Raw genomic sequence first — 23,431 nt, 5'->3', positions numbered from 1 at the left:
AGCAGAGTGATTATTAGCACTAAACCAGGGAACAACTTACTATGTCTTGTCCAGGTTCTCAAGAAATGAATATTTATGCCATTGTACAATAGTGTCCTTGCATCATCTGTTATTATTAAAATTATTTTCATTTTCTAGGCAGCACCATAATTTTCTGTATGTCAAATCTAATCCTGCTACAAAAATCAGATAGCTAGAGATCCAATTCTCTTAGGACTGCTGCAAATGGCAACTGAGAATCTAGAATGTTTTCATCTGAAAAAATCTTTTTAAGTCTGCACCTTAAAAACACTCCATGAAAATAGCAACAAAATTAACAAGAACAGCTCTAAAATGTAAAGAAATAAATACAAAAGTCATATTCTAGAGAGAAACAGGAAAAACTTTAGTTAAAATATTTTACAATAAAATAATTATGATTATAAATCTCTTTAGTTAAATATGTACACATTACTTTTTTTTAAAAAAGAAAGAAATCTAGTTAAAGTTTTTAAGCAAATCTACTGCACAAGTCCACCATCTTGTCAGTTTAAAATCATAATGTCAGCTTAACATTCAGAAGCAGTAGTGTGTCAGACTAATGGCAATGTCTGTGCAAACTGTAAGCAAAATTAAGGGAAAAACCCTGCAATTGTTCAGTTCTCATGGTAAATTTCTAATAAAAAGTTGCTCATGTAAATTTGCATTGGAGACAGAGGTTAGAATGACCAGCACTAATATAACCCCCATATCTAGCAAAATTAATTCCTTGGGTAGATTTAATTTCTGTTAAACTACAAATTCCATGTCCTAGCAAATTGTGCTTTTTAGGCAGCAACGTGGCCTATAAGGTATATATTGTCATAAAGGTGCCCAACAAAATCTTCACTAATGTTCTGAGCTGCACGGCGTGTGTTTCGGATAAATTCTCTCTTTGACATTTTATTCTTCACATGAGGGCTAGTAAGATCAATGGAAAGCAGGATCAAAGAGTAGCATAGTACATACACAGCATCTAAGACAAAACAAAAAGGTGGTTTTGAGAATTTGAAATTATGTTTTAAAGAAAGTTAAACAGTTTTTTCATCTAAAAGGTTTCTCAGTTCTTCAGGACATGACTATACAAATCAGTACATTAGCCACTAAATGTAGTACATTAAAAATGCCTTTTAGATCAGACCAAAGTCAACAACAGTGGCTGGTCAGATACTCTTGGAAGTTCAGAATGCAGGTATAATGGAGACAGCCATCCTATTTGGTCCCTATATACCGTCATCAGATATTTTCTGCTGCTCAACACTGAGATTCTGTTCTTTGCTATTATGGAGTAACATACTGATTAACTTGTATTTCATACTTGTTCTTTATATGGATATATGCCTTTATCTTGGGTTGTCCAAGTCACTGCACCATGCTTTTTCATAATAATTTAGCTCTGGTTACGGTTGCTAGGTCCCCCTAGCGATCAGCTGGGGGACTTATCAGTGGTGGGTGGAGGTCCAGGCCAGCGATGTTCCCAGCAATACAATGACATCATGTCTGGCACACACAAGTGCATTACTGGCAATGCCCTGGCATTTGAACGAAACTTCCTGGCGACGTTTTGATGGCACATGGGCAGTGACATCAGAAGCTGCTGGCAATCCCCCCCCCCCTTTCATGCCATTCTCCCCTCCTGCCAGCTAGCTGCTTGGCAGTGGGCAACTGGAAGTCCGAGCTCTGGTCAGTCTGCAACCATTTGACATAGACCTTAGCGGCTTAGAACATAAGAGAAGCCATGTTGGATCAGGCCAATGGCCCATCCAGTCCAATACTCTGTGTCACACAGCGGCCAAAAAAAGATATACACACACACACACACACACTGTGGCTAATAGCCACTGATGGACCTCTGCTCCATATTTTTATCTAAACCCCTCTTGAAGCTGGCTATGCTTGTGGCCACCACCTCCTGTGGCAGTGAATTCCACATGTTAATCACCCTTTGGGTGAAGAAGTACTTCCTTTTATCCGTTTTAACCTGTCTGCTCAGCAATTTCATCAAATGCCCACGAGTTCTTGTATTGCGAGAAAGGGAGAAAAGTACTTCTTTCTCTACTTTCTCCATCCCATGCATTATCTTGTAAACCTCTATCATGTCACCCCACAGTCGACATTTCTCCAAGCTAAAGAGTCCCAAGCGTTCAACCTTTCTTCATAGGGAAAGTGTTCCAGCCCTTTAATCATTCTAGTTGCCCTTTTCTGGACTTTCTCCAATGCTATAATATCTTTTTTGAGGTGCGGCAACCAGAACTGCACACAGTACTCCAAATGAGACCGCACCATCGATTTATACAGGGACAATATGATACTGGCTGATTTGTTTTCAATTCCCTTCCTAATAATTCCCAGCATGGTGCTGGCCTTTTTTATTGCAAACACACACTGTCTTGACATTTTCAGTGAGTTATCTACCACGACCCCAAGATGTCTCTCTTGGTCAGTCTCTGCCAGTTCATATCCCATCAACTTATATTTGTAGCTGGGATTCTCGGCCCCAATGTGCATTACTTTGCACTTGGCCACATTGAACCGCATCTGCCACATTGATGCCCACTCACCCATCCTCAACAGATCCCTTTGGAGTTCCTCACAATCCTCTCTGGTTCTCACCACCCTGAACAATTTAGTGTCATTTGCAGACTTGGCCACTTCACTGCTCACTCCCAACTCTAAATCATTTATGAACAAGTTAAAGAGCATGGGACCCAGTACCGAGTCCTGCGGCACCTCACTGCTTACCGTCCTCCACTGTGAAGACTGCCCATTTATACTCACTCTCTGCTTCCTATTACTCAGCCAGTTTTTGATCCACAAGAGGACCTGTCCTTTTACTCCATGACTCTCAAGCTTTCTAAGGAGCCTTTGATGAGGAACTTTATCAAAAGCTTTCTGGAAGTCAAGGTAAACAACATCTATCGGGTCGCCTTTGTCCACATGTTTGTTCACCCCCTCAAAGAAATGTAACAGGTTAGTGAGGCAAGATCTTCCCTTACAGAACCCATGCTGAGTCTTCCTCAATAACCCGTGTCCATCAATGTGCCTACTCATTCTGTCCTTGATAATGCTTTCTACCAACTTTCCCGGTATTGAAGTCAGACTGACTGGCCTGTAATTTCCCGGATCTCCTCTGGAACCCTTTTTAAAGATGGGGGTGACATTTGCTACCTTCCAGTCCTCAGGAACGGAGGCAGATTTCAATGAAAGATTACAGATTTTTGTTAGAAGATCCACAAGTTCAACTTTGAGTTCTTTCAGAACTCTTGGATGTATGCCATCCGGACCCGGTGACTTATTAGTTTTTAATTTGTCTATCAGTTGTAGGACCTCCTCTTTTGTCACCTCAATCTGACTCAGGTCTTTCAATACCCCTTCCAAAATTAGTGGTTCTGGGGCGGGCAAAAAGTTCTCATCTTCCACAGTGAAGACGGAGGCAAAAAATGCATTCAGCTTCTCAGCCATTTCCCTATCCTCCTTCAGTAATCCTTTTACCCCATGGTCATCCAAAGGCCCCACTGCCTCCCTGGCTGGTTTCCTGCTTCTAATATATTTGAAAAAAAAATTATTGTTGGTCTTTATGTTTTTTGCAATATGCTCCTCATAATCCCTTATTCCAAGGCATTAAATTGTGTATAAGAACAGTCTGAGTGGCTAAATGCCAGTGTTGAGCAGAAAGAATATGAATTCATGCCTACCTAACCCTGAATACAGCACATACTATGTTGGTTCATTTCTATAAAACAACCAGTTTAAGGAAGCAATAGTTAAGCCACACTAAAATTACAAAGCATGCAAATCTGTGCTGGCTTCAGCCTTACACTCCAAACCTAAATCCATTTTCTAGGAAATAAGCTGTATTAATTTTATTACTAAGCTATATTTAGTCAGGTCTTATTTACAATATAAACTGATGCTCCAAACTATATATAAAGTGAATACAAGCCCCCCTTTTTACCTGGGCTAAGACCAAGCTCTCTCATCAAATCAGGGTTACAAGCGCAGAATCTGTGTGAGAACTTTGTGATAAGAGTCTCAAGATATTCCCCACGCTCCTCAGGGGCATGTATGTGTTTGAAAAATTCTCTTAGTGCATTTGGCAGGAACTGATTTCTGAAGTTGTGTAGTGTCACAAGATCATCAAGAACATCTCGCCTAATTTGAAGAAAAAAGAACACACAAATGTCTGCTTTTTAAACAACTGTATACTCAAATTCAGAAACAAGACAGGACCTTTTTAAAAACAAGCAAAATGCTTCTATCATTTGTAGTAAGTAAAGAATATTCAGCTAGAACAATCAGTGTGCTTTTAAGCTTCATACTATGCAACTTTACTCATAACTAATTTATAGTATGTTGGTTCACTCCCCGGAAAGTAGCCTTTCTGAATATTTAGCACTAAAGGTGTGGCTGGTAGGGTACAGATTACAGAAGCAGTATCATCCCTATTCAAGCAGGCGTCTGATCTTTATAAGAGCAATGCAAAGATAATGTTCTGACATACACAATGGTTTTTTTTCCTATGTATATATAATAGCAAAATGGTATTTAAAAAGTAGATTGAGATAAAATACAGAATAATTCCATTTAACACTAGCCATTAGAAAGATGATTACCATAAAAATACAGTCATTCTCCTAAAATAGTGAAATGAAAGAGAGCTTCAGTGCAGCTTGATAAGGGTAAAGAAACAGACTCAAAGGTAAACTAGTTGCAATATGCATGGAGAGCAGCAATCAGTTAAATGTAGTCTAAATTAATTAACAGCTAATATACTCAGCTGAAGGTCCATATAGGTCCCATGAAAATAAGGCCATTTAAGTACCAGTTCTGATGTAATGCTTTAAATCACAGAACTGCTCTTCAACAGATTTTCAAAAAGGCAGACACATGAAAATATTTTGCTAGAATTGGCACCTTATGCAGAAAGATACCTGAAACTAATGCTGGAAAACCCATGTCAAAGGCTACTTTTCAACACTGTAATATAATACATATAATTTAACATCTATGAATCGATTGGCATTATTCAAAGAAATTTCAGAGAAAAAAGTTACATTAGAATTTATTTTCAGCCTGTGGAAAGAACTTACTCTATTTTTAGCACAGAATAGCAACCTAGCACCTTAGAGAAATATTTGATTCCTTTCTCCCACTATGGAGCTATTCTGCAATTACAACATGAGAAATTCTAGCATATATTTAACACTTAAACTCTCCACATCTTAAAAATCTGTGTTTCCATGTCAGTGGCTAGTCCTCCAGGTATCCTTAAAACACCTGGGACATTTCTCCAAGTCCTCCAGGTTCCAAGTGTGAACCATATTATATCAATACTTCCAAAGTATTACTGAATTAGCTGACATTACTCAAACGATTTATTACAATTTATTTTTAAAATATATACCCTATCTTTCTATCTTCATCAGAACCTAGTGCAATGCATGCTTACTAATAAAAGTTTCCATCCCAAGTAAATGTACACAGAACTGCACACACTTCAAACATTTGCATGCTCACATTAGAAATGAGTGGTCCTAAAACTTAGGAAGCCTTCTACAGCTAACAGTAAACAGCAACAGAATCTTTCACATAACATGTTTACAAAGGAGAACATTGGATAAAACACAAAACAGCTGCAAATGACAACACAATAAGAGAACTGATGACAATATGGAAAGAAGGAGCAAGTCACAACAGGAATCACCACTGCAAGTGACAGCACTGATGGGCCAATCTTTTCTAAAGTGGAAAAAAAAACCCTCTAACATCCTTATATACCCTTTTCATTCCCTGGGCTATTATCACATTATTCCATGCTTGAACAACACTTTGAATAATCAGTTAGTTTTCCAAGTGTATATAGTTACTTTTGTAGTTTCTGTTTACATGTTTGATTGTTTGGTGATAATAACTTCTTGACACATTATGACCTGTCATTTATTTACTCAAGAAGCACACAAACAAGAAGCCTTCATTGAAAAGATGGCCTCCTGAACAGACCAACAATAAATCCTGTAGTACCTTAGAGAAACACAGGGTGATTGTGGAAAAATGTTTGTAGATTGGCTGTGAATTTTCATGGGCTGGATAGATAAGAGGCTCTTGCCTTGCTTTCATCTCAAGGTAGGCATCGAAATACACATTAACAGGACTATTATCTCTGACAAGAAGTTGCAGGGGAAATCATACACCCAAAACTACACAATGATTTGTAATTAACGAAAGTTGAGGAACAAGAATATACCCCTGTAACCAGCGTTCCCTCTGAGTTAGTGTGAGCTAGCTCACAGTTTTTAAGCCTCCAGCTCACATATTTTTGTCTTAGCTCAGGAAGGATGGTCCCAGAGCAAACTAAATTATGTGGTAGCCAAATCACTCACTCACAACTTTAATTTCAGTATCTCACAAAGTAGAATTTTTGCTTTGAAGACTCCACAGCTTAGAGTATTGATTGTAACACCCTGGAATTCCATGTGCAGACATTCTCATATCTGTAGCCAGAAATTCTGTTATACTGTTTCTTTACATGATTTAGTTAAATGAAAAACAATATGCCTCAAAGTTGCCCCATGATTGTTACTTAATTCAATGTACTGTTTCCTTATGGATGAGCTATCCTCTCTCTTCTTGTGGCACAAAAAGAGGTTGTAGCATTGTTCCTAGCAAACCCTGAATATGATACATGGACAAAATATTGGGGGAGTGTGAAAACTACACATGACTATAGTTGCCCAAGCACTAAAACCGAGGGTCAATATAATTTAAGGATCACTTTCCCTGTGCCAATTTAGAGAATTTGATGTATGAGTCCAAATTCAGAGCTGTATTATCCAGCAAGCTAAACTAACCAATGCTAGGCGTCTGTAATTTCTAAGTGATACATTTTTGCTTAATTGAGCACACTTTATTGGTCAAATGATGAAAACAGAATGGAAAATGAATATCCTGAGCTTCATTATTGCTAACCAGCTCATTGCTTCAAAGTATTCTAATCAGATATGCAATTCTTTTAAATAAATGGAATAGTGTTCCCCCCTTTCATAATCAAGTTACCTTTCATCAAGATAGATTCTCAGTTTCTTCCAATTTAAGGTTCTCGTACAGAAGATAAACTTAGCTATTTCCTTTGGTGAATCATCCAGTATTCCCTTGGACATGAAGTAGTTGACTCCCTGGGACAAAGAGATGTTTTATATATGTAAGGTTAGCTTTTTAGGTTCAGCTAGATAATTTGGTATGGAATAAATCCTAACAATTATAAAGGCTCATTATGTCGAAATTCTGTCTCTAAAACTACATTTGAGCATGCTCAATCCAATTTATACACATACAAAATATTAGTGTCATTAAGACTGAGATTTTATATGTACTAAAGCAGCAGGATACATGCTTGCCGCAACAAGCACTGCTTTTTAAAAACAACATTACAGACATTCAGTTCCTATAGACCCATATTTAATTTTCTAAGTTGGTTTCATAAAGAAATCTAATCTGAAATGTATTATTTAGCCTTTTTTGTTTTATAGCAGGCACTTTCAAATTATGACATATATGGGATAACTGCATGATTTTATGCTTATGTTCCAGTGCAGGCATATGCACATTATGCATGTTTTGAAGCCACAGATACCATTCCAAATGTTAAAAATGTATTCAGAAAACTCACAGACCCAGCATTTGTCATAACAATGTAATTTGTACAGTTCCTTTATTACTTCCATATTACAGAAATATTTTACCAAATTTTCCAGCTCTTTTGTTTTCAATTTAAAACCTTTAAAAAGGCTGCACAAATGAAACTTTGGAGTTAAATGCTCCCTTCAATATCATGGACCTCACTATGATCTTACAGTCCAAAAGACATTTAATGTAAGAGATAAAATATCTTTCCCAATTAAAGAAGATGAGATACCACTTTTTAATGCTGTCTGAAGACTATTCCTGTGAGCTGCTTCTACACTGCCAGATTGCCTAACCCTGGCACAAAGGTACCCTGATACTCTCACACTGGAGCCTGACCTCAATCCCAACAACAACTACTGCTACCATTTCAGCAATACTTGTTGCTGCCATAGTGTGAAGGAACCAAAAAACTGAACTTATGTAGTAGACGTAAGAACAGATTGGCTAATGGTATTTCAATCCAGTTTACACACACAATATCTATGGCACCTAACAAAATGTTCAAGGGTTGTCAGTGAAATGCTGCATTTTTATTTGCAAGAATAAAGGAGCCACATGTTCAGGAGAAGGGCTGTGCTTCAGTGACAAAGCATCTGCTTTGCATAAATAATATCCCAGCTTTTATTCAGAATTTGACTGATCGACCTGAATACAACTTTATCTCCAGCACTGTACAGCCTTTATAGTATACAACTGTACAACTGATTTATATCTAAATATCTGAGTACAGTAGCCTAAAACTTATGAATACTCAGAATGCAAAATGCTGTTAATGTGGTATAATTTCACTGCACATAAATGTATACTTTGATCTAAAATTTATCCTTCAAAATTGAAATCCCTTTCAACAACAAAACATATTTACAAGACAGAAAAAGCAAACAGGCAATTAGAAAATGCACGTGATGAAAGATCTAAATACATGGAAAATTAATACACAAATGTCAAGTACAAAATAGTCTCTAATACAGATTCCAAATGTGTTTTAATATCAGAAAACCATTGGAAGCAATATCACAATTTAAGAATTCTTCCAAGTAAAACACCAGTGCACATCATACTACCCTTTCAGACAAAAAACAAACAAAACTACAGCTTTGGTTAAGAAATGAGGTTACAACATTGGATTGTCCCCTGAACTGCATGTATTAATTCTCTACTGTGCAAGAAAACAGTTCAATTTATTCATAATCCTAAAATCAGAGTGAATATAATATAATGTCTCTCTCTCTTTCATCCCCAAACCTGATTGGAATTTGATTTGGAAGCAAGTTCAAATGGATCTTAATTTAAATATATATTTTAAAAAAACCTTATGCTCAAGATCCTAGTTTCTAGTAACCAATGTTCTCTAGATGTTCATCATGGGAGGAATGTCACACTCCAGCAAGTTATGCTTTGAAAAGCAACTGAAAAATTAAACAAGAACATCAGAATTATTATCTATTCTAATTAATGACAGTTGCTCGTCACTTACCTCTTCGGGATTGGCATTAAAGGTTAGGCTTCCTTCATCCAACTGCATATACAGTTTTCTGAAAGAAAATCCTAGAGATGGATTCTTATTGTATATGGAACAGTGACCCCAAGTGGATTTGCACAATCTACAAAAGTTGAAGAAGAATACTCAGTGTAAGAATAATGCTATGTTCTATCTCCTTTTTAAAACTTTGAAAATTTATAAGAATTCCTTGAATATTTTTACACAGCAGTGCAGTAGCATTTTAAAAGGTTGCTTAAGACGACACTCCTTAAGCAACCTATTCCAGCCTTTAGCGGGGCTACTCCAGAGTCAGTAGCTTCAGATATGCTTTTGGTACCAATGTTTCATTCTGTTTGACAAACAAAAGCAGATAATTTACAGTGAGATTCTATGCAGAAATTAATGGGCTTAGACTGCTTAGGATTTCACTGTAAGAATACAGGATTTGTGCAACAGCTGAGAAATGAATCTCTCTGGTTATAATCAAGAAACACTTTCACATGCAGTCAGAGAACACCAATAGCAATGTTCAGATTCAAAACCTTCCCTAACATGTATGCCTACATTTACATATTGCAATGTACCAACGGATAAAGGAAAGCACATATAAGCCTTCATAATGTAAGAGCTTAACAGTGCAATCCAGTACTTGGCTTCCCATTTTAACAGGCTCATTAATACTGCAGAGACTAACTGGGTAAGTAATATAAACATCAATTGACCCTAACCTTGAATTTTAAAAATAATAACCCAACTATGCATTAGTAAAGAGCAGCTTTTCTTCCAGGAAATCAATCATTACACAGAGAAGGAATGTGAACTGGTGTGCTTGTTGGTGGGGGGAGCATTCATGATCACAACCCCATACTTTTTTACCCTTTTGGCAAAATATATAATCAGTAGATAGCACTTAAATGTGCAGCATGATGCTTAAATTACTAGTCATTCTTTGTATTCTTTATGTACCTGTGACAATGTTCCATGAAATCCAGTAAAGACATTCACTAAGAATGCTTGACACAAACTTGACTGTGCAAGATGATCTTAAGCATTTTCATTCAAATTTGTCAAGTCTATGTAGGCCAAATTGCTGGTAAACTTTGCCCAGGTTTTTCCTACTTGTTATTCTGCTTTCTAAATCTGTTAATTTATGAGCTGTACAATGATTCACATTAAACAAAATCCACATCAGTCTATCAAGGTGTAACAAAAATATTAATGCACATTATCTACCATGATGCACTTATAGAAATATACAATATACTTCAGATCCAACATGGTTTCAAAATTTAATGCAATGAGGGAGGGAAGGGGAAACAAAGGAATAAAGTAGTATTCTAGCAAGACTCACAGAAAACACTGATGGAAAATATACCTGAACCACTGATTCTAAAATATCTCCCATTGTCTTGTGGGTGTCCTAGGATGCCATTTCAACAGCACAACAACAGCCATGCTGGATCAGACCTGTGATGCATCTAATTCATCATGGTCTTCAAACAATGCCCAACCAGTTGCTGTGGAGGGACTACACACAGGGCATAGAGGCCCTTGTGCTGCCTCCTAGCACTGGTATTCAGAGGTCTGCTGCCTCCTAGCACTGGTATTCAGATGTCTGCTGCCTCTGTATATTGTGGTTGCCTTAACTCGCCATGGTTAGTAGCCAATTCATGAATAAAATCCCCCTTTAAAGCCAGCTACACTAATGGCCATCACTACATCCACTGGCAATGATTTCCACAATTTAATTACTTGTTGAGTAAAGAAGTATTTTCTTTTGTCAATTTCACTGGGCGAAAGCTCTCTCTTATACCTACTTTCCGAACCGCATCTCTTTGTAAATCATGTTCTCCAGCAGTTTTTTTTCTAGACTGGGTTTTCCCCAGGAGGTACCCCACTCAGTAATCCTATGACACTAATATTATCATCACATACATCTTGTACCTGAACATAGCAATTTTTATTGAGCTATACTTAAAGCTGTTACATTTTTAAAAAGTTTTAATATGTACCTGTGTGAGTATACCTGGAAGTCATGGCAACTTCTAGTGTACAGTTGCCAATCTTATCTGGCTGCTGGTGGGGGACTCTGACCTTCTTATCAGGAATCTTTGATGTGCATGTAAACCACACACGCCACAATGACATCAAGCCAGGCATGTCTATCATTTAAAGGAAAACTATGAGTTTTTATCCAAATGCTAGAGCGTCTCCCACATAACATGCCTGGTGTGATAACATAATCTCTGGGTGATGCCATCACACTTGGCACATTGGGTGCTTCCCCTGCTTGTGAGTGCCATGGTGGGGGATTGGAGGCCCTGAAAGCGGGGGAACTTTCACCCCCAGGGGGAGAATGGGAATCCTGTTTTGGTGACTGACCCCTACTGGGGGCTGATTAAAGCCTGGTATTCAAGGAAGTCTCCCACCAAAGTACTTGCCAGAGTCAACTCTGCTTAGCTTCCAAGATCTGACAAGACTGGATTTGCCTGGGCTATCCAGGTCAGGGCTCTGTTTCACATTTTAAATTAATTTCATTAGTGAAGCAAGTTTTTACTGACAAACAAGTGCTAAATTTATCTTTAGTATTTTTATTCCACTTCCAAGCCCCATAGTTGACACAGGGTCAAATACAATATGGTCTTTGGGAGGCGGGGGTCAAAAACAAAATCAGTGTGGCTATCATTTTTAATGTACATCTACATAATGCCTGGAAGCTGTATAATGTCAGCTCTTCCATATTTTGCCTTCTGTGAACAACTACTCAAACGCCAGTAAAAAGTTTGCAAATATGAAAGAAAAGCCAACTTTTCCACATCTTCAAATCACTACTGGCAAATACAAGTTCATTATCAAATTATAGTCTTTTCCAGATAGATGGCAACTTTCTAAGACCCAAAGTGTTGATTTTCAAAATACTTGCATGAGCAGAACTCACTAGGTCTTAAATTTTCTAAAGTAAACCAGGGGTTGCAACTTTTCACTTTTACTAAGCAACTGAATAGTGTAAAGTTTGCTCTGCTGAATTGAAGCACTAGACATACCCATAATGGTTTTTGATCTAGATTAGGAATATATGTGTTACTTGTGCAAGCCCACTAGACCTTTTGCTAGCACGGTCTTCTACCATGAGATCTGCAAAAACACTAATCTCCTCTGAAATAAGTAATATCTCTCACTCCTTTCGGTGTCTCCATTAAAAATAATTAACTGCCTCTGAATTTCAATCATTCTCTGCTTTGATCAAGTTTAAGATGATATTTTTGTACCCAACTCCATTTTACTTAAATAGAAGCAAGGATTTTTTTTAATTAACACTAACTGTACTGCAATTTTTCACTTCTGATGTTTTGTTTAAAAAAGAAAGTGGTGTGAAGAAGAAATTGTGGATCAAATAGCCTGTTGTAACCTATATGCATGACCTCTCATTAACTTACCCTTGCCAAAGAAGCTCATCATTAGCGAGATCCTGCCACACACATGAAGCCAGGCAGAGGTCTGTTGCGTTCAGGTATGACAAAATGGTAAAGCTAAGCTCAGGCGGCAGCATTTCCAGGTTGATGAACCCTTCTTGTTCTTTTGATTTCCGAGTTTTCAACAGATGGTAAATGTCAATGCCTCCTTGGGCATGTTTCCGATGGTTTGCATTTGAAACATTGTTAGCAGCTATTCTTCTACCATGTTCTCTTGAAAGATAGCCTTGCCCTGTATATCCCTGGTGCTGAAGTTGCTGGTTCCTGGCCACTCTCCACAGCCCCTGACCCATCTGCAAGACTGTAGATTGAAAAGCACAAAAAAAATTTAATAAATGAACCCCCACTCTTTATTCCTATTTGTAGGAATAAAAACATAAAGTTCTACCACTGTTCACTGTTTCTAAGTATGCAGAATTTCATAGGATTACAAATTTCATCCAAGGTATGAAGAAAACAATTAACCAAGATTCACAGCACAGTAAGGAAATAATGTTATTTAATTTTGGACTAGTTTTGGACAGTTACAGAACTGAATCTGTAAATATTACTAAGCAATGGCTACTTTTGAGTGTTCACCACTGAATAGTGATTCCAGACCACAACACCATAGACTATTTCACTATCTGCTAGGAAACGCTAGAGAGAAAAGAAAGTAAAGTAGTGGACCTACATGGTTACATTTACAATCAGACCTCATATTTTTCTGAGCAGTACTAGTAATTTAATATTCATCCAACTCCAAGCAGTCACTGGCAGCCTGAAGTCATGATTCTGGTGTTTACTGTTACTGGTAATTCATACAGCCCTAAAGAAGTCCAACTCTTAATATGAGAAGGTGCAGAACTGTTGAAAACAATCAGAACCATATACCCAAGCAGATATAAATATAAACAAAAACAACTAAATGGAATAATATAATTATATACAATGACAGCAAACTTACTGGTTAAGAACAGGCATAATCTGAGAAATGGAGGCAGGAGAGAAATGCAGAATAGGACGGAACCTCTGTCTTGGTTACTGCATAAATACAGACTATTTTTGGTTAAAACGTTTACCCATCTGTAACACAGAGCTGTGAAGCTACTTTTAGTCTAACAGTTTCAAGCAAGGCTTTTTTTGAGCAGGAACGCACAGGAACACAGTTCCGACAGGATTGGTGTCAGGGGGTGTGGTTTAATATGCAAATGAGTTCCTGCTGGGCTTTTTCTACAAAAATAAAGCCCTGGTTTAAAGTGTGAAATTGTGAACAGTGCATAAAAAGGAAATCAGTGGCTTCTCTATATGTCTTAGAATAAAGTCCTTTTGTTATGTATTTACTGTGTTCACTGTTAGTAGGCCTATTACATATTTGCTGTGTTCACTTTCAGTAGGCCTGAGCTTAAAGCATGCTTCCATTACTCTCCAGGATCCTGATTCTTGAATTCCGATTGGCCGTTCTTTTAGAACCAGTCAATTGGGACATGAGGCATTTTTTCAAGGAAATGCAAATGAAGGATCCTGGAGAGACCAATAGGAGAAATTGCCACTGACAAATACCAGCTTGGCAGAACAGCTTGAGTAGCCCAGCTGCTCAGCAGCCAGCAAGTGTATGTGTGTGTGTGTATATATAAATATATTCCTCTGGAATATATATGTATATATATACACACACATACGTATATATATAAAATTAGCGAGTAAGTTGTTGATGAAGATGGACAATAATGCAGGAAAAAATTCCAGGCAACAGGTAGTTTAAAAATTAGATATTGGTCCACACACACACACAAAATCTGGAGCATTTAGCTGCACATATCTGCGATCTACAAAGTGTCCAATCAAACAAAAAAAGTTCATCACTTAGGATTATGATATGGTGAATTTCCTTGCATGATGACAGGGTTTGGGATTTCTTTTGTAAGTTTACTGGGAGGCAAGGACATTATAGACTTGTGAGCCTCTATTCTGGACTTGAACCATTTGATGTGCTATAACAAGGGAGCCACAACTTATATTGCTAACCAGCATGCCATATTAGATAAAACCAGGAAAACTTTACAGGACATACAATTAGTACTTCTCAACTTGTTTGGTCTTGTGTTACAATAGAGGTCCTGTGAGCATACCTCTGATTCTAACTGTACATCAGTTTAACTCTGTCCATTTCCCCCTCTTTTAATCTATTATGGGTGGGATTCAAAGAACTGCAGATGGTTTATTGCTCTCCCCATTTGTTGGCAGTTCCCAGAGCTCCTAGAAAACTCACACTGCGGGAGAGGGGGGAGTCCTCTGGAATAACAACCCATGAGGTGGAAGGAGCTGTTGCTGGAAGGAAATACCCCTCCTTTGCTGTGTGCATGCAGAAGTTCTTTCCACCCACACATGGAAGAGGGAGGATTGGATCCCGGCCACTGTTCACAACAGGCTTCTTTTTCTTTTGGTTAAAATAAATAGATATTTTATTGGTTCCAGCTTTGAAGACTACTTGCTGAACAGCTGGTCTAGAACTCTGAATGTCTTTTGCTTTTCTCTGGCACTCGATACAAGCAAGGGAGCAATGACACTGCCTATATAAACAAACTGCCCTGGGAAAGGAGTTCTGGTGATATGTACTAAAGTTGAATTTCTACCCTAAATTTGCTGTTTAAACCCTGTTGACTTCAATAGGATTTAAGCAGCCTAACTGCAGACCAGACTACAGCCTTAGTTTCAGTATACTTAAGATAAACCTCATTTTTTCCACTGCTGATATTTTTCTAGTTAGAAGAGAAATCACAATGTAAAAATCAGACATAGCACTTAGCTGAGACCTCTGGCTCTACTTTTAAAATTCTAGCTTTTAAAAAACACAAGAGTCTACATGCAAAACCATGTGACTTATTTTGTTAATTCTTGCCAGTAACTTTATGTTGCCGGCTGAAATTAAAAACATTGTCCCTGAAGTCTAGTTTGGTCACCTTGTAAATTAGGCACCTACAATAAGTATTTCAATAATAGCTTGTATTTACTAAGAAGGAAAGCTGTGTAAGCTCAGAGTTTCTCATAATAAAACCTACTCATTTCAATGAGACTCATGCAGACAATTTATCTGAAGCTTTCAAACTCCAATTTGGTGATTTTTTTTTTTAGTTTACAATATACGTACATATAGCCAATAAAAACGACCACTTTATAATGACAAAGAAGCAATCATTTATTACAAAATTGTTCTGAAGACTCTTCTTAGAACACAACACAGAAAAAGAAAGCATTACACTAATCAGGCGTAAGAGTAAATAGGAGATACAAACTACATATAACCAAAATATTTTCTTCCTCAAAGAGTCCAGCCCTCCTAAATCTCTAACTCTAGAGGTAGTTGTATATATAGCTCAGGCAAGGTCTGAAAGTGTTATGTCAACTTCTTATCAAACTTGCAAAAAAGGCTGTTATGTGTATGTGCATCCCATTTTCAACAAGTCAAAAACATCTCACGCCAGACCACCATAGCCTCTATTATTGTAATGTTGAGATAATTACATGATTACTATAACGATATACAGTAAGCATGCCCCCTAAGCATCTACAGAAGCACTATCAATCTAAAAAAAATTGTTATTGTTTAGCACCTGCTTTATGTGCCATCCTAATAAGATATTCACTCAGAAGGCTGTAACTCTGTTTAGGATGGCATTTTAAGTGTTTGTTACAGTCAAAACTAGCTACAAAACATAGTTTACCCTTTAATTATCAAAAACAAATAAGAATGAACACACTGAAAGTGAAGATTGTCTGCTTAACTCAAGTGCAAAAAGACTGCATAAGTTATGGAGAAGCTATGGAGATATGGAAAAACAGCAAATGTGCTTTCTGTTCACTCTACATCACCATCACATGAGTGTTCAGTACAAGTTCAGTACATATGGCTGGCATTAAACTAGGGTTTCCTCGTGTGGCCCGGTTATTTTTACACTTCTCCTTCGTGGCTCACTAAAATTTGGGGGTGGAGCCAAGAGACAGGAATTATGTCCTTTCCAGTGGTGTCACTTCCAAGTCAAGGGCCAAGTGATGTCACTTCTGGGGAACACTGAATCAAAACTCCACGTTTTCCTGTGATGTCACTTCCAGGGCATTCCCCCAAACCTGCCTTTTCTTCTGAAGTAACTTCTTTTTCAGAAAAATCTCTCTGAAACTCATGCTGAGCCAAAATGGGGATGGAAAGTGGGCGGTCTGCAACTTTTTCATGCATTCCCAGGGTCCTCTCTTTCCACCCTTACACCTGCATGCACTATCTGTTTGTGTGTTCTTCTCCAGCTTGCAAGCACTCCTAATGCCCAAACACTCCTAATGTTCAATTGCTTGTATCACCTACACACCCTTTCGTCAACAGTAACTGGTCAGTGTATGCAGTTGGGAGTGCTGTTGCCATTGTCATCAGGAATACCAGCACGGTGTATCACCCACACTGGGTCCTGGCAGCTGTTCTACCTCAAAATATGCTGACACATTTAATAGGCCCTTCCTTCAGCTGCTACTACTGGAACCCTGCCACAAGCTACAACCAAGCTTGCTTGGTTTCAAGAAAATCTTTTGACAGCTATTTTTCATACTTTTCCTTGGCTGAAACACTGGGAAAATGCTGTGAAAGGTAGCAGAGGATTATACTGGAATTAATGAATTAATTTCAAGTTATATGAAGTTCATACAAGCTTTTCTGCAGTTATCCCAAAAAGGGTATTTATTGGCTGTGTTTCTCATGCCTTTAAAAGCAGCCTGTTCTGCAGATATTTAGCCAGTGCACTTCTTTCATCCTTTTAAATATCTATAGGAAGAGTTTAATTTTGGTGTCAGACAACTGTTAAAAGCAGGACCAGTAAAATGGTGCCAAGTTCATAGTACCATCACTTCTAGTGCTGTTGAGATATACAGCAATAATCTCCAATAATCTCTTTCTGCCCCACTCCTCTCACTCTCTCAGGGCGTTTTCGCACTCACCTTCAGCCGGCGCGACCCCCCTCTTCACCGCGCAGGATCTGCGCAGATTTCGCACTAAACGCCGCGGAGCAGCCGGAAGAGCCGGAAACTCCCGGCGCTTTTGCGGCGCAAACGGAAACCGCCAAAAAGCAGTTTCCGTTTGCGCCGCTTTTGCGCCGGGAGTTTCCTGCTCTTCCGGCTGCTCCGCGGCGTTTAGTGCGAAATCCGCGCAGATCCTGCGTGGTGAAGAGGGGGGTCGCGCCGGCTGAAGGTGAATGCGAAAACGCCCTCACAGAAATCTCAGAGAAAGGCCAGCTTGCTACAACTGGGGTTGCCAACTTTTCATTGGCAGAGCTCTTATGTCTGCAACAACAGTATGATGAACAGAAAAGTTTCATCCAGTAAAAATGGAAGGAAAAAAAGAGAGAGAAAGGGAAAGAATGAAATGGAAGGAAAGGAAAGGAAAGGAAAAGAAAAGAAAGACATGGAAAGAAAGAACATAAGAGAAGCCATGTTGGATCAAGACAATGGACCATCCAGTCCAAAATTCAAACAATGCCCCCAAAGCACCAGAATGTCCACCAGTGGGGCCAGGGCACTAGAAACCCTCCCACTGTTGCTTCCCTCCCCATCCAGCACCAAGAATACAGACAGCATCAGTTGCAGGGAAAGAAAAAAGAAAGAAAGAAAGAAAGAAAGAAAGAAAGAAAGAAAGAAAGAAAGAAAGAAAGAAAGAAAGAAAGAAAGAAAGAAAGAAGGAAGGAAGGAAGGAAGGAAGGAAGGAAGGAAGGAAGGAAGGAAGGAAGGAAGGAAGGAAGGAAGGAAAAAAAAAAAAGCCTTACTCACCATCAGATGACCCTAGCCAGCAACAATTCTGCCTAAAAGTCATTTGGCAAAAAAAATAGCTACTGACCCACTCCCTGCTCTTCCCAGCTGGAAAAAACATCCCCCCCTTCTTTGCCATCCAGGTCTCCTAGGAAATCTCCCCAAAAGAACATACTGCAAGGCACATGAAAGCTCATACCTTGAAGAACACTTCATGCTAGTGGACTCCAGCTTTTCCCTCAAACACTGGGAGTGGGGGAGAAGGAAGGAGAGGCAGCCCAGCTCCTCTCTGCACAACACAGAGATGGAAGATGGAAGGAAGCCAAACGGAGCTCAGGCTTTGCAGCCTGTGTCAGCCTTCAAGGCTAGCTTTTCTCTGCACAACACAGAGACGGGGGAAGGAAGCCAAATGGAGCTCAGGCTTTGCAGCATGTGTCAGTCTTTAAGGCTAGCTTTCCTCTGCACAACACAGAGACGGGGGAAGGAAGGAAGCAGAACAGAGCTCATGCTTTGATGGGGGCAGAGCTAGCTTTGACTTTTCTTGTGACCCGGTATTGAGGCTTCCGTGGTCCGGTGCCGGGTGGCGACCCTGCGAATGGGAAACACCACATTAAACAAACATTGAATTTTAACCGTAGAACTAAACTAGATTATGCTCAGATAGTTACCTGGAAATGTGGTGAAATTTACTATTAATTAGCCATGGCACACTAGTCTGCTAATACTAGAAGCATTTTAATATTTTTAAAAAAGCCCCAAATCCTGCACAGAGACAGATTATATGCTAGCATAGTTAGAAACAAAAGATGCATTCATAATTGGCATTGACAGAACAAAAGCTTCTCTTTTCAGAACACATTACTATGCCACTTGTTTTTGCAGCCAAACAATAGTACTAATTTATGATGTGTTTCTCATTTTAAGCAGCAAAATTTCAATTTAATTTAAAATTGGTAATTTAATTTAAAATAAATTGTTGGGAGGCTCAATTCAGATGATAATCTAATAATGTTTTATAAACTTTAGCAAAAATATAAACAAAATACCATCTATATATTCCCCAGCTTAGATACAGGGTTTTATAATGCTTTTGTGGACAACTTAAGAGGTTGATGTTTTCGGGACCTAGATCAACTACCTAACTATATAAAGGATCACTGCATCTGACAGTAGCAATATCAGCATCCCTTTTCATAATAGAACTTTAAAGTCATTGTTCCTTCTAAGCTGAGTTAGTGTGACTTAGCTCACAATTTTGTAGCTTCCAGCTCACACATTTTTGTCTCAGCTCAGGAAAAATGGCCTCAGAGCAAATTAATTTATGTAGTAGCCAGGACTGGTGCATAGGAGTCAGCGAGGTAGGTGGCTGCAGACCCCGGAAGCTGAGAGCGTCAGAACTGCGTGCCAGTTTGTGCTCTCCTCCAAACCCAGCTTCCTAGCAGGGCTTGGAGGAGAGCAGCCTTACTCTGACGCTGCCTCCCCTGCAAAGGGAGACAGACTCAGAGCAAGGCACGGCAGTCCCGCAGCCCTTTCCCCCACCCGGCATCCAGGTAAAGGAAGAAGGAGGTGTGGCGTTGCTCTGAAGCTGTCTCCCATGCAAGGGGAACCAGCCTCAAAGCAAGGGATGACAGTCCCACAGCCCCTGGCAGCTAGGTGAAGGAAGGAGGAAGCGTGGCGTCATTCTGAAGCTGCCTCCCCTGCAAGGGGAGACAACCTCAGAGTGAGGTACAGCAGTCCTACAGCTCCTTTCCCCCGCCCGGCAGCCGGGCAGATGAAAGGAACCACGCAGCCTCGCTAACACCCCCCATGGGGGAGTGCAGCCATGCAGGCAGCCTGAGGTGGGAAAAACCCCAGTGCCACCCCTGGCAGTAGCTCACAAAGTAGAATTTCTGCTCAGAAGACTCCACAGCTTACAGGGAGCACTGCTTTAAGTATATGGGTGCATACCTATGCACATTTGGTTGCAAGAACACTCAATTGAACAGGCAAGGTTTAGACCATAGGTGTCAAACATGTGGCCCGAGGGCAAAATCAGGCCTCTGGAGGGCCCTTAGGCCCCCAAGCAACTGGCTGCCATCTGCTTCCTTCTTCCTCTATCTTGCTTCTTTTTGCATCACAGATTGCTTTGCCAGAAAGGTTAATACACTTGGGGCTCTTTAGCTTGGAGAAACATCGATGGAGGGGTGACCTGATAGAGGTGTACAAGATTATGCAATTAGGCCAAGTAGGCACTGGCCTATGGGCCCCCATGTCTTTAGGAGCTCTGGGTCAGCTTCCCCCTCCATTTCCCCTCTGCTTGCAGCCCTCCAAGTCTACATGCGCAGCCAGCAACTGAGCTGCTCTTTGCCCTACTTACTTGGTGCAGCTGCTGCTGGCATCGTCACCAAGTTTTCTTCTCTCTGCCTCTCCCCCACAGCTTTGTCGAAGGGGCTTTTGAGAAGGTGCCTGCAGGCTGCAGCAGGGGCCGCAGTTGGTGGGGCAAGTACTCCAACTCTGAGATAATTTGCGAGGGTCCCCCCAAGATTTTGACTGCTTAGGGGCCTCTACAGGGTTTAATCTGGCCCTGAGATTATGTATGGGATAGAGAAGGTAGAGAAAGAAGCACCTCCCCATATGTTCCCCAGAAAGCACTGAGATCTAGCTCTCAAAATCTCTTAAAAATCCCTGGGCCAAGAGAGGCTAGACTGAAGACAACCAGGGAGCAAGCCTTTTCAGCAATGGCCCCTCGATGGTGGAATCAACTTCCAGAGACGGTGCGAGCCCTGCGGGACCTGAATCAGTTCCGCAGGGCTTGCAAAACCATTCTCTTTCAGCTTGCTTTTAAGACAGAACCCGGCTAAACTGACCTGTAGCCACCTAGCCATCTTATGTATGATTGTGAACTATAGCACCTTAACCTAATTTTAATCTATAACAACTGTTTTATTTATTTTAATTAACCTATGTAATTGAATTGTATTTAAATTTGTTTTGTCTAGATTGTATTTTTAAATCATGGTATTCCATGTCTGTGAGCCGCCCTGAGCCCGCCTCTGGCGGGAGAGGGCGAGATATAAAAATAAATTTACTTTACTTTACTTTCTCATGACATTTCTCATGGACATTCAATGAAATTGCTGAGCAGTTGGGTTAGAATAGATAAAAGGAAGTAAGTACTTCTGCACCGAAAGGGTGATTAACACGTGGAATTCACTACCACAGGAGGTGGTGGTGGCTACAAGCATAGCCAGCTTCAAAAGGGGACTGGATAAACATATGAAGCAGAAGTCCATCAGTGGCTATTAGCCACAGCATATTGTTGGAACTCTCTGTCTGGGGCAAGTGATGCTCTGTATTCTTGGTGCTTGGGAGGGACAACAGTATCTAGTGTCCTGGCCCCACTGATGGACTCCTGATGGCACCTGGGTTTTTGGGCCACTGTGTGACACAGAGTGTTGGACTGGATGGGGCACTGGTCTGATCCAACATGGCTTATCTTATGTTCTTATGCCAGGCTAGCTCAAATGCACAGCAGAGCTACAGAGTAAAGCCTCTATTTTCTCCACTGGCTGAGGCTCCTCCCTTGAGGAGGAGGGGGGAGGGAGAGCTTGCTTTGCCAGGCTCTCTCAATCAGATAGCAGAGCTACTGAGCCTCCTGCCACTCCTGGTTCCCTGGGGAAGAAAGGAAAGAGTCAGAGCTTCCTTTGCCCAGTTCCCTGGATCCCATGGGAGAAATATGAAGAAAGCACCTTTAAGACCAACGAGTGCTAACGTTTTAAGCAGGGGTCGTTTCGTAGAAAAAAAGGTGGTGGAGCTCATCCAGCTATTATTATGCAGCTGCACCTACTATTCATGGACAAGGTGGGAAGGAGGAGGTGGAACTCTCAGAAAGGTTCAGGAGCTGTGCTCCTGTGAGCTCCCGCTGAATCTGAGGCCTGGTTTTAAGCATGTTTTAAGTTTTTTTTTTTTTAAAAAAAACTTTTTAAAATTGTGTTTGTGTGATACACATTACTACAGATCAACCCATGACTGCCATAAAGCTGAAAATTAAAGGCTATTAATATCATTCAAGAATCCTGCCCCCACTCATCAAAAATCATAACGTAAATGTTTCACTAGAACTTCTCAAGTAACACCACATCTCTAAATATGAACATCATCTGGCAGAAGAAAGAAGTATGTAGATGTATCAAAGTATGCTTAAAAACCTCCTTTATCCACCTCTATACAAATCAACAACATACACAACATAATCTTTTTTCTCTCAATCCTTCCTAGTAACACTATGGACAACAAGAGAACTTCATATTCCAGACTTTGCCTGAACCTGGATGGATCCAGCCAACAAAGCTTACAAGCAACTGTATTTGCACTCATATTGCTGTCATAATGAAACAGTTCATTTGAAGGACTGACTGATCACAATTTTTGATACTGGACTAATACTGTCATTGTAAAATTATGACACCAAGGAAATTTTGGAAATCATAGGAATGTGTAATTTTTTTATGCTGCCAGTCTGTCCAACTACATATTTTAAACTGTAGTTATTTGTTACTTTAAATTATTGTTTTAACGCCTTAATTGATCAATTATATCTTTTAAAAAATAACATTTCTGTACTGCACTCTGGAAAGGTTAAGTAAAATGAATGCACTTCTTTAAGTCATTCGTATTAACATGTGTCCAAATCTATTCAGGAGAGGGTGGTGGGGAATGAAACCTTTGAACAATGACATCTACCACAATCATTGTATTCTACAACAACATGAATAAACATAACAGTCTGTTATAAAGCACTGACATGCCCATCTTTTGAAAGGATCAGACTGCACATCTACAATATAAAATACACTTAAGAGCCAGATCCGGTCCACCACCCAAAGTCCATTTGAACTGGATAGGAATGTTACTTGTACCCTATGTACATCTGACACTACCCTACACAGCTATATCTTTGGCAATCAAACAGTACACTTATACAACAGATGTAGGTAGGACATCAACTACACCACACAAGGCACAAAAGTGG

The 23,431-nt window shown here is 39.7% G+C and overlaps 1 protein-coding gene across 1 annotated transcript in view; it reads right to left on the bottom strand.

Annotated features, from left to right (window-relative positions):
• Positions 1-364: 364 nt before the first annotated feature.
• The window catches only part of FBXO8 (F-box protein 8), a 25,257-nt gene continuing 2,190 nt past the window's right edge, over positions 365-23,431 (bottom strand). Inside the window, exons 2-6 of the mRNA XM_060246529.1 lie at positions 12,622-12,958; positions 9,179-9,305; positions 7,072-7,190; positions 3,974-4,170; positions 365-994 (exon numbers count right to left, since the gene is read on the bottom strand). Coding sequence (XP_060102512.1) covers positions 807-994; positions 3,974-4,170; positions 7,072-7,190; positions 9,179-9,305; positions 12,622-12,950 — 960 coding nt within the window. The 5' untranslated portion in view covers positions 12,951-12,958 and the 3' untranslated portion in view covers positions 365-806. The remainder of the gene's footprint in view (positions 995-3,973; positions 4,171-7,071; positions 7,191-9,178; positions 9,306-12,621; positions 12,959-23,431) is intronic.

The sequence above is a fragment of the Heteronotia binoei genome, chromosome 9, assembly GCF_032191835.1.
Source record: "Heteronotia binoei isolate CCM8104 ecotype False Entrance Well chromosome 9, APGP_CSIRO_Hbin_v1, whole genome shotgun sequence".
In the NCBI taxonomy this organism is placed as follows: domain Eukaryota; kingdom Metazoa; phylum Chordata; class Lepidosauria; order Squamata; family Gekkonidae; genus Heteronotia; species Heteronotia binoei.
Note: the sequence above shows the minus strand (reverse complement) of the source record. Positions and strands in the feature narration are given on the sequence as shown.